We start from the raw sequence: 12907 nt of genomic DNA on the forward strand, positions 1-12907 counted from the left end.
AATTTTTCCTTCCACCCATTTTTTTAGCCCCGTTTATTTTCTCCCCAATTTCTGTTTAACAGAGAGAAGATTTTTTTCAACACATTTCTAAACATAATAGTTTTAATAACTTTCTAATAACTGATATATTATCTCTTTGCCATAATGACAGTAAAAAACTTCTAAAAACTTCAAGACACTTCTATACAGCTTAAAGTGACATTTAAAGGCTTAACTAGGTAAGATTAACTAGGCAGGTTAGGGTAATTAGGCAAGTTATTGTATAACAGTGGTTTGTTCTATAGACAAAAAAAAAAACATTAGCTTAAAGGGGCTAATAATTTTGACCCTAAAATGGGGTTTAGAAACATAAAATCTGCTTTTATTCTAGCTGAATTAAAACAAATAATACTTTTTCCAGAAGAAAAAATATCATCAGACATACTGTGAAAATTTCCTTGCTTTGTTAAACATAATTTGGGAAATATAAAAAAAAAAAAACATTTAAATCAAAAGAGGGGCACATCAAAGAGGGGCTAATAATTTTGACTTCAACTGTACATAAATGAACAGAATGTGTTGCAAATATTTTCCACAGCCTAGACAAAAAGTAAATAAAAAAAAAGAGAAATAAGAGGACAAAAATGGTAACAATAATAAGCAATAATATTAGTATACATTTGAATTGAACATGATAATGTTTTACAATAATATCATATTTTTCAAATAGAGAACTGGTGTAGTACATCATAAACCTGTTTCCTTGTGTAATGTAACTGAATAGGAAACAGCATTGTGTTGTATTGCAAGTGTTTTGGTGACAACTTCAATATTTTTCAACAAAGCTCTAATTCTAATCCCTCTTTTAAAAAAAAAAGCTGCATACAAAAGCTACGAAAACAAAAGATTCGCCCAAAGTCTGTACACAGACACACATTAGCTGAAAAAGCATATGGAAAACAGCAGAAAATAAATGCATATCTGTATATCAAATAGACAGCAGGAGTGATTAAAATGACCTAAATGCTAGTGGGCGTGGCCTATGCTTCAAAGGCATTGCATATGCAAACGAAGCTGCCCTATGACATCACATCCCACCTTGTTGGCAAACCAGGCATTTTTCAGCTTGGTTAAACAAATGTTACTGTTTTTATAACAAGGAGAAGAGTTGTAAGAGCTGAAACTCGCAGGATTCTTTCATAGAACAAAGACTCTTATATGTCAAAAAATCAAGGTAACTTTGATTTCACATGTCATGACTGCTTTAAAAAAATGAAAAGAAGGTCTCGTACCCTGCTCTCTTTGCCCTCCTTCATCTTCAGAGCACCCTCTAGAAGTAGCTGTCGGGTCTCTTCAGGAGGTGCACCCATCACCGGAGCCATCAGGTCAAAGTTATTATATTCCTTGAGGATCTGGAGGACCACACACACAACACAAAGGATGATTAGAGAGACGCCAGGCAGGTCATGGAGTATATGATCACAAATAAATCCTCATGGTGTCTGACCCTCTCTACTTCTTCACTGGCCCCCTCCACAGCCTCATACGCCTCGATACGGCCAGCGATGGCAGCCAGCTTCTGTTTTTCCTCCCTGTGCCTCATCTGCGAGTCCACACTGTTAATGAAGCATTCCACAGCGGCCACCTGACAAAATAAAAATACTGATTCTGAAAAATACTGAGACTGATTTTAAATCCGAATATCATCAGCATAATATTCTTAGTCAAAAGTTTAACCACAAATAGGTTATTAATAATGTTATATTATATTAGTAATTTTTTTCTTACTGAGAATAAACCAGGAGTGTCTGAACTCAGTCCTTGAGGGCCGGTGTCCTGCAGAGTTTAGCTCCATCTTGCCTCAACACACATGCCTGGCCGTTTCTAGTATACCTAAGAAGCCAAGCTTAAATCTGCAGTACACCGGCCCTCCAGGACCAAGATTGGGTACTACTGGAATAAACAGTTGAGAATGAATGGAGAGATGGTAGAATGGATAGTGTAACATCCTAAATATTTATTCTGCAATTTACAATATAATATAATATAATATAATATAATATAATATAATATAATATAATATAACATAATATAATATAATATAATATAATATAATATAATATAATATAATATAATATAATATAATATAATATAATATAATATAATATAATATAATATAATATATGACTTAAGATAATTAATTTCTTTTCGGCTTAGTCCCTTATTCATCAGGGGTTGCTACAGCAGAATAAACCGCCAACTTATCCAGCTTATGTTTTACGCAGCATAAAATAAAATAAAATAATTTCCCAGAGATGGGTTGCGGCTGGAAGGGCATGCGCTGCATAAAAAAAACGTGCTGGATAAGTTGGCGGTTCATTCCGCTGTGGCGACCCCGGATTAATAAAGGGACTAAGTCAACAAGAAAATGAATAAATGAAAACGAAAATAAAATAAAATGTGACCCTAGACCACAAAATCAGTCATCAGTGTAAAATATTTTATACATTAAATTTATAAAAATTGTGAATATTACAAATATATTCATAAAAGAAGTTAAAGTAATTACTGTAGGAAAGCTATTAAATATTTTTATGGAAAATTATCTTTAGTTAATATTCTAATACATGTGACATTTAAAAAAATTAACATTTTGACCAAAATAAGGCATTTTTGGCTATTGCCAATATACCTATGCAAGTTCTGGGGTCCAGGAACGTAAAATAAAATAAATTTAAATCAGTAAAATTAAATTCATATTATTATTATTATTATTATTATTATTATTATTATTATTATTATTGTTGTTGTTGTTGTTGTTGTTATTATTCGTTAATTAATTATAATAATTATACATTTAATTTAATTGAAATCAGTCAGTGTAATATTTTTATACATTAAAATGTTAATGAAAATCTCAATATTAAAAAATATATATTTAGAAAGAAATTAAAGTAATTACTGTAGGAAATTTGCTCAATAATTTTATAGAACATGATATTTATTTAATATTGTAATGCATTTGCATTACAAAAAACAAAAATTGACCAATATAACATATTTTGGCTATTGCCAAAAGGTCAAGGAACATAAAATAAAATAAAATAAAATAGAATACAAAACAGAATAAAACAAATGTTTTTATTTTTTTTGTTTGTCTATTATTTATATAATATTTGAACTTTATAAATGTTTACATAGGATTGTGTTTTTTCACTGTTTATTTGTAATTTTATTGTAAACCCAGTTTTTGGTGTAATACAATATAGTAAATATAATTCAAATTGAAGATATCCTCCTAAACAATGTACAAACATGGTAAATCTTACCATTCTGTTAATGGCCTCTCGAGTTGGCGGGTCGTCAGTCTTTTTCAGCACACTTTTGAGCAGCAGTGGGTATTTAGTGAGTCTTTGATGAGGCTTCACCAACATGTCTGTCAGCTTCAGCCGGTTGCACTGTTTATGAGTTTCTGCCCACTACAGGATGGAAACGTTTATTGAAAGTCTCATTCATAAACATACAGAGAAGATCACCAGGGAATTATTGAGTCATAATGAGAGTGCAGTTACAATACAGGTTATTATGCCGAAGATCTTTCATATCTCTCATATATAATACACCTACAGAGGTGCCTTTATTCTCACCGCCAGACGATCAATCAAAGGTTAACATGTCTGGCTGAAGAGCACCCAGATATGGAGGGTAATAATGACTTACAGTAACATATATTCTGAAGAGCTCATTGTCTTTCAGTAAAGTGCGCATGTACTCCATACAACCCTCCTCTTCCATGCAGTAACGGATGTAAGGCTTGAATCTGAAACCAAACTGCACACAAAAAAGAAAAATCAGTGATGTTAAACAAATCTAAAGGCACTTTTGACAGCTTTAAAGAGATCATTCAGCAAAAATTTATATTCTGTTATAATTTACTAAAGTTACTCCAAAATGTTTTATAAAATATATAGATATTATATAGATAAAATATAGATATTCAATAGTTTTCCTTTAACTTAGTCCCTTATTTATCAAAGGTCGCCACAGTGGAATGAACTGCCAAATATAAATATATTTATGTAAAAATAAATATAAAAATTATAATGATCATAAATTTATAATAAATGTTATATAAATTTTATTTTATTTTTTTATCGCAGTTTCCAAATTAATACGCATGGTGCATAGGGTTTTCCATAATGAATATACAAAACCACCAAATATAGATATCCAGAAATTGTATAAATGAAGCAAAAAAAATAATAAATAATAAATATGAAAACGTTACATTAAGGATTCATTAATAAACATTAATGCCTATGAAATAAACATTAAATATACAATTAAGATTTATTAAACATATTTCTAAACAATTTTTGTAATTATAAACATTGAACACTGTAAACATTGAACAGTGAACATAAACAGAAGCCTAGTCATTCCAACTTGACACATAGATTCTTACAGGAGCTCTAACTTGCCATGTGGCATGCAGGAATGAACCTCATTGGTTCTCACAAATCCAATAAGTAAGCTTGAGGCTTCTTTGCCCATATTTAAATTATGTAGATATTATAAGCTAATCAATGTCAATATGGTGAAATGCAAACAGAAGTGACTGTAAACTCAGTTGTCGGTTCAACTGTAAATGCTGAAACTTAATGGCAGGTAGTGGCAACCGCAATTACAAAATTTCTATGCACTGTGAATGAAACACAGGGGTGGGTAGCAACGAATTATATTTACTTTGTTGCAATTACTTAAGTAAAATTGTTGGTTAACTAGTACTGTTTGAGCACATTTAAAAATGTGTACTTATATTCAAGTAAATTGTTATAGGAAAAAAAATTACTCTTACTTATTTATTCAATACGTAAGCCTTTAATTGTCATTTATAAGGGATTTATAAAGCATGAATAGTCCTCACTTCAGATTAGGTCACAAAACTGCATAAAGTTGAGTTAATAAAGCCTTCATTAACATGTATAGTAACCATTAATATAAGCCTGAATAATACGATATATAAGCGTTGATTTCAATAGTATATTAATCATTTACTAACTCATTCTGAAAAATCTTAATAACCACAAACTGCCCTTAAATACAAATGGTTTGTAAATAATGTAATACTTCATTTAGTAATGAAAAATAAATCATTTACAAAGTATGAAAATACAATTATTAGGCACATTATAAATGTGGTTGTAAGTCAAGAGTACAGCATTTGTAGCTGCAGTTATAAACTGCTTAATAACATTTATTAATGTAGTGTTCCATCCTGCATCTGTAGACTTTAATAGCTCCATGAACTTGAATTGATTTATGAGCTAAGCCTGAACAAAAAGCTTAGAATAAAAGACATGGCAACACTGCAAGAGCATGTTCTGTGATGAAGACTTCCAAATAAAACAAACAGAACAGAATTCTGGGTAAACAGAATATCAACTGATGGACAGTAATCTCCCACATTTGATTAAAAATATTGTCCTTTGTGTCAAGAAGACCAATGAAGGTCTTATGAGTTTGGAATGGCGTGAGGGTGAGTAAATGATTACAAAAGTAACACTCACTGTACTGAAGCCCTGATGTAGTTCAGTGGGGTTGAGCATTGTTTTCTTCTGTCTGGCTTTCTCCAACGCCGGCAGCATGACCTCAGTCCACAGGGATGAATGCAGTTGCACAATGTCCTGAATGTTACTGAAGAGACGTGTGGGTTCGACTTCAGTTAGTAAACCACTCTCCTGCAGGTTCAGCAGGCCACACAGAAACAGCTGGCGAAAGAAGAAGAGATGCAGACTTTATACTGTGCTTCTGATATAAACTGCCACAGGTTCATATACTTTAAAAGTTCCTGAAATGCTACAGTCAATGTGCGTTGGATGAGACAACATTTAAAAAAATGTTTTTTAATCTTTTAACTGAATTATATAATTATTATATGGTAAAAAATGTAATGGCAAAAATATGTCAACAAATATCTTTGTCACTTATTTTATTAATTTAATCAGCTTTTAACTACATGTTTATAAGTTGTACAAAATGTAACCTAATATTTTTAGTCAGTTTGATTGATGTAAGTTGAGATTACAGGAAAAGTTAATTTGATTGGGCTAAAAAAATTGAGACAGCAAGAAAATGTTTACAGTGTAAGATTATTTTAAAATATAGTAAATATAGTTTGGGTCTTACATCAGTAATAACATGCAGTTTCTTGATGTAGTCTGATTCGGTCTGCAGGAGTTCCCATATGGCTTCTTGCTGATGGCATTGACGTCTGGTTAAAATCTAGAAGAAAAAAACAGCGACAGCCTAATCAATGACCCTGTTTACATCTATTATAAAAGGGTTAGTTCACACAAAAATGATTAACAGCACTGTTCCTTTGTTTGTTTCAAATAAGTTTGTGTTACTTTTTTCTGTGGAGCACAAAAGAAGATATTTTGAAGAATATTGAAAGCTGTTTACCATTATCTTCTATAGCATATTTATTTTTACTATGGATGTCAATGGGTAGGGGTTTCCAACATTTTTTAACATATCTTCTTTTATGATCAACAGAAACTCAAACTGATTAGGAACCCTTTGATGGTGAGTAAACAGTAAGTACATTTTTATTTTGAGGTGAACTATCCATTTAAGATGCATTTTTGTCACTAATGACCAGTGTTGGGTAAGTTACTTTAAAAAAAGTAATAGATTACAAATCACTGACCACTACTGTAAAATTGTAATCTGATTCCATTACTAATTACTTCATGTAAAAAGTAATCAGATTACTATGTTTTTTCTAAATCATATAAAATATGCCTATAAAAAACGAAGTAAATTGCAGCTTTTTCAGTAATTTAATATTCACTAAGAAACATTACAACTTAAAGAGTTCGCCCAAAACTTAAAAACTTCTCTCATCATTCACTTGTTTCAAATCTGTTTCTTTTATTTATTTTTTGGACACAAAAGAAGACATTGAGAAGAAAACTAGATACCTGTAACAATTGACATCCATAGTATGCAAAAGCATTGCAGTGTTTGGGAGGTTTGTGTTTATCTGAGGTAATTAATCTATACCAAAGCGTGTATACTCCATACAAAGTATGAAGCTGACCTGTCAATTCTTGTAAGTGACTCTAGAATTTTTGTCATAAACTGCTTTCTGTTCAAGTGCTTGAACAGTTGCTGGTCAAGTTAAAAGCAGTTGAAAGTTCTTTAGAAGCTATTTACAAAGTAATGTCTGTATTTTAACTTAAAGAAGCAACCATGCTCGACAGTAACAGCATCGTTGCAGAGGAAAATGTGATTTAAAAAAATAGATATTTCAGTAACGCAAGTAACGCAATTACAATAACTTTAGTAACTGTAATCAAATTACACAAATTTAAAATGTAATTCGTTACATTCTAGCATTTAAGTTCCACAAAAATGTAATTAGAATACAGTAACACCAAAAACCCAGTTACACACAAATCTGCTGATGACAAGGAAACTAGACTAAATAGAGGTGTAAAAACTTTAGGTCTAAAACTTTAGACTATTTAGATTGTCCACTTTCCAGCACTTCCAGAGGTACTCAAAAACACATTTGGCTAGACTTAAATCCTAGTGTAAATGTTCATGTTGACAAATGTATTTACATGGCTACTAAAGACAAGTTACACTAATGTCCAGTTACAATACATAGTGAAGGGAAAATGTTAAAAAATGGCCCTTAAGTAAAATTATTATTAATTTTCAAATGTTTTCCCTGTGATTTTCAACAGAGCAAGAACATTTTGACAATATTTCCTATAATATAATATAATAATATTTTTCTTCTAGAGAAAGTCTTTTTTTTTTTTAGTTCGGCTAATAAAAGCATTTTTAAAATAGTTATTTTTTTAAGATCAATATTTATTAAAGACCAAGCAGTTTTTACTTGCTTATTTAACCTAGTTAATCTGATAAACTTATTTAAGCATTTAAATTGCACTTTAAGCTGGATACTAGTATCTTGCAAAATAACTAGTAAAATATTATGTACTGTCATTATGGTGAAGAAAAAAGTTAGCTAAAAAAAGTTATTGTGTTTAAGAATGTGTTAAAAAAGCTGTATTGGGAAATATTTTAAAAGAAATAAATTTCACAAAGAAGATGTTGTAATGTGTTGTAGGGCATAGTATTGTTGCCTTTAACTATATACAGTATACATAATACATACAAGTGAGTTGCAAACATTATGTATATGGTATATTCTTCATCTTAATTTTATGAGTTCATCTCTTTCATGGTGATGATAATATGTAATAAAAAACAGAAGGGTCATCTGTGTTAAAATCAGTAGTACTTTACGTCTTTAAAGCTGAAAGAGTTACTCTTATTATAAAACCGATCATGACAAGAGCAATAAAACATTCATTTCTACAACAGAAACACCATAAAACCATTCATAACTGATTACAGCCATCAGTCTGACCGCTTTTATCATTGCATAATGAAGTCAGATGACGTTGATTCATGATTTATTATGGGTTATTATGACCTGCTAATAAAATATAAAAATACTATAGTCCTGCGAAAGAAAGGAAAGTGTGTTCACCTCAGGATTCTCCAAAAGCTGCTTCCAGCTCTCTTCAAGCTCCAGATTGGGCTCCTCTTCCCAAGAGTCTCTGTGGAACGAGAGCTGCGGAGGCATCTTGGGTAATCCAAACATGGTGTATGAGTATAACTTACTCTGCAGCTGCTCTACACGATCACACTCCTGAAAAGAGAAATGCGGAGAGGAAATCAAATATAATTCATATGAGAAACTTATTGCAGCAAGTGAACTTTCATAGATTTTTGGTTCAAATCTGCAAACTAAAAATGTAAAACATTATTTTGCTTCAATATAAGAAGCAGTGGCACACCAAATCTCCCGTAAATCACTAATAACCTACAAAAAACTGCAACAAATAAACAGCAAAATTATCTAATATTGTATCATATTTATTCGCAAATTATGTAAACAATTTAAGTTTTTTTATTTTATTTTGTTGACACTTTATGAAAGTGACTGCATTTGAATAAAGATTAAACATCAGGATAGTTATACTGTAGCTAAACTTTGTTATATATTTCGAATAAAGCATATAATATCAAATATATAATAATTTACTAAACAATTAAATGAATTTTTAATTCAAATAATAATTAATAAATGAATAATGATATGGTATCAATACACTGTGCATCTCAAGAATAAAGCACTACTCAAACTTAAGTTTTTACCTCACGAGTTATGTTTAATTCTAGGCACAAACTCAAATACAGTATTAACCCTATAGTATTGTATTTATCATGCAGCAAATCTCAAGGCACCTTTAATGATCTCATAAGCTGTAGTCATTCCTAAACAGGCATTGTTATCCACACCGGACCAACGTCAAACTATTATGCTACTTTTACAAGAGACACATGCAGAGGAAGAGGACCCAACCTGAGCTCTGACCCTAAGTTTACACTCCTGAGTCAGTCAGAGGGTGTAAACTAACATAAATCCCAAGAGTATAATAACTAAATCACGTCAAAAGTCCCTGCACGTGAAGGAAAAAATGAGCCTAAGCTTGTAGGAAAGTCTACTTGTACAGTACATTGTCCTGTTTTTGGTGCTGGATATTTCCAAAGTAAGACACTGTACTGTAGGTGAATTGGGTAAAAACACTAATAAGTTGTTTCTCAGTTGAGTATTTTCATTAAGGACTGAATAAAAAAGTACATTTCCTAAAATGTTATGTTTAAATATGCTTATTAAATCCACTTTATTTAACTAAAAACAGTGCTCAGGATAATTAAGCACATGTTAATTTTGAAAATGAATACTTTTATACATTTCTCAGTGAATAAAGGTAGTATATTTTTGTGCATTTGAACAAAGCAGATTTATTAAAATGATATATTTATTAAAATAATCTTTTAGTTACGGAACATCTTTAGAAATAGAAGGATAATTTATTTAAATTGATGCAAAGTAATGCAAAAATAAATACAAACTCAAGAATTTTAAGAAAATTAGATTTTTTTTTTTCGTTTCTTGGTTTTTACTCTTAAAAAAAAAAATTGTTTTTAATATTTTCCGTAACATATACATTTGGGCCACTCATTTTTAGAGTGTTATTGTAAGTTTTTTCTTAGATTAGCTCTACATTTGGCTTCAGTACTGACTAATCTAAAGTATACTGTATGCACATATATGATATTTTAAAGCATCCTATATAATATAATAATTGAAAAGAGATATTTGTGAGGGAAGCACTCTTATATGCTGAGAATGTGCTAATGTGCATACATTTCTAGCTCAAACAATCTGAACATTAGATGAAGTCAGGTTCAAAAATCTTATTTCATTTTTATTTTAATTTTGTTTTGACATTAAAATTAAGGGTTTTTACAAAGGGGATTTTAGAAATATCTTAACCTCACTATAAAAGCCTGATCACACAAGGAAACATAACTATTTTACTTTTTGTCAATTTAGCGGATGAATTCACACAAGTTCAGGTGAAAAGCTAGAATTAGGTATTTGCAGAAGTATGCGGAAGGACTTTTAATTTGTCAGTAACCTGGGTCAAGTGCTTCCCCACTGGATCTCCAACAGCTGAGTGATATTCGATATAAAGAGGGTCTCACAGTGTACAAGAAGCACTGCATTAAATTAAATTTTCCCTGCCATGTCTTTAAAATATAAGCATTTATTTTACCCCAGTATATTCAATGAAGCTTCTGTGCTAGCCTGCTAATCCTGATGGGTGCGTGCATGTAAACAGCTTTTCATCTTCTTTCACCCTTGAGCAACTAAATGAATGCCAAAGTCTATTTAACTGATTGTATTTTAATTTTACTACAACATCGATCCTGTGAAAGGAACCGTATAAAATGAAAAAAAGACACATTAACTGTTCACCAGAAGTTTATCAGTATGGGAGGAAACACTAGCTCTGCATGTACCCTAATTTTAAAAGATGAAGTGCCACCAAACCCCATCCCTAAACCCAACCGACACTAGGGGACAAGCAAATCATACTAAATTGTCCAAATGAGATCATACAAATTAGCCACTAAATTGCTGTTGGATAGCGTTGACAAATTACATTGTGAAAACATTCAGAATACAGATAAAACAGTGAAGTTTTATGTAAAAGCTGCCGATGTGGATATTTATGACAGGAGAAAAACCCCATTTTGAGAAAATGGCTTTAACCTCCAAGGGCTTAGTGGCCACATACGTGGACAGCATATTTTAGCCTTAAAGTGGCTTTTAAGATTTTATATTTTGTTACAGACACATCCTGTAACTGTTAACACATCCTGTTACTGCTGTTCACACAGCATATGCAATGTCCCAAACACTATTTTTAACTGTCCAAAATGAGGAAAAAAATAGTTTTTACTCTCTGATAGTCAAAACATGTTCAAAAAAATTACATATGTTATATATGCATTGAGAAACTGTCAGGAAAAGTGTTTTATGCAAATTCGGACCACAAGTCCACATATATGGACATCACTTTTCTCTAAAAGTACATCATATGAACATATAGCAAAGAGAAATAAAAAATGCAGGTAAAAAACACCTTGGGTCTTAAGAGGTTAAAGTGCTATGAAATATACATTTTTCTTCTATGTTTGACAATCACAACCGAAACACAAAGAGAGGGTGGGACATAGTGTAGCTCCTCCCCCTTTTTTAAACAGCCAATAGTGTTTTGTTTTATCACCGCTCTGCCAGTGAGAGAAGTTTAGCTCAAGTGAATCAAATCAAAAGCAATTGAAAAGAGTCTTGAAGGGGGTCGGACATGTCAGATATAGAGAGCATTTGATTGGTTATGATTTGATGATAAATAGTAGTGTGAGTAAATGGGAATAAAACTGTTGATCCATTTAGGTGGAAGTGACAAACTACAAGCTTTACATGTTAATTTCAGTTTCTAAACACGGATTTTGTCACTGTTTTGGACCACAATACAGAATACAGACTGTACAATTTAGAAAGACTTAAAAGTGTATGTTAGATGTTTCTTTTTTTTTGGATTACACTGAATAAACACTGAAAATTGCACTGCTTCACCTTAAGTGGAGCAATACTTTGACAAATTGAAATTTCTTCCTTCACACACTCACTCAAGTGTGAAATGCAGAGACTTTGCCAGGAATATCTAAGTGTTTGTTTTGCATATAAGAAAGTGGCTTGCTGCTGTAAAACAACGCTTGGATGCTGACCTTCCCTAGAGAGCCATTTCCTGAGTTGGAGCTGAATAGGCCGCTGAATCGGCTGGCGGCGCGGTTCCTCCATCGGTCGGGACCTGTTATAGATCCTGGAAGAGATCCACTAAGCTGGGACAGGGAGTCTTGGTTTGAGATGCTGGAGTCACCCAGAAACTCCGGCATGTTCTTTCGCCGACGTGTTTGACCCTGTTATAGACAGACATTAAGAGGGAGAAGTGATGAGGAAAAGGAAAAGTAAACAAGAGAGCAATGTTTGTACTGAAGGAGGGGGGTGGGGGTTATACTGGACTCCACATACAGCTGAAAGCAAAATTATTGACCCTCCTGTGAAATTTTAAATTCCTTTTTCAAATATTTTCCAAGGGATGTTTAACAGAACACGGAAATGTTCACAGTAGTTTCTTTAATATTTGTTTCTTCTAGAGAAAGTCTAATTTCTTTTAGTTTGGCTGGAACATTGGACTTTTTTACGTCAATATTATCTGCCCCTTGACATTTTTTTTTCTCTCCAATGGCTACAGATTAATTAGACCTTCATATAGTTAAATAACTTTCAAATTGCACATTTAAAGATTAAAATACTGCAAAATAATTAGCAAAATATTATGTATCGTCAACTGTATAGTCAAAACAAACCTAAGAATAAATGCGTGGTGTATTTTTTCAATATTTTATTTATTTATTTTAATAT

General features: G+C 31.8%; 1 protein-coding gene across 10 annotated transcripts in view; it reads right to left on the minus strand.

The window, feature by feature from the left end:
* Window positions 1-12907, minus strand: part of plekhg5a (pleckstrin homology domain containing, family G (with RhoGef domain) member 5a) — a 74225-nt gene that overhangs the window by 9668 nt on the left and 51650 nt on the right. For all 10 annotated transcript variants that reach the window (XM_073916728.1, XM_009306046.5, XM_021479837.3 and 7 more), the window contains 8 exons: window positions 12211-12402; window positions 8552-8713; window positions 6169-6264; window positions 5550-5750; window positions 3700-3810; window positions 3309-3458; window positions 1487-1624; window positions 1272-1391 (listed from right to left, as the gene is read on the minus strand). In XM_073916728.1, coding sequence (XP_073772829.1) covers window positions 1272-1391; window positions 1487-1624; window positions 3309-3458; window positions 3700-3810; window positions 5550-5750; window positions 6169-6264; window positions 8552-8713; window positions 12211-12402 — 1170 coding nt within the window. The remainder of the gene's footprint in view (window positions 1-1271; window positions 1392-1486; window positions 1625-3308; window positions 3459-3699; window positions 3811-5549; window positions 5751-6168; window positions 6265-8551; window positions 8714-12210; window positions 12403-12907) is intronic.

The sequence above is a fragment of the Danio rerio genome, chromosome 11, assembly GCF_049306965.1.
Source record: "Danio rerio strain Tuebingen ecotype United States chromosome 11, GRCz12tu, whole genome shotgun sequence".
Taxonomy (NCBI): domain Eukaryota; kingdom Metazoa; phylum Chordata; class Actinopteri; order Cypriniformes; family Danionidae; genus Danio; species Danio rerio.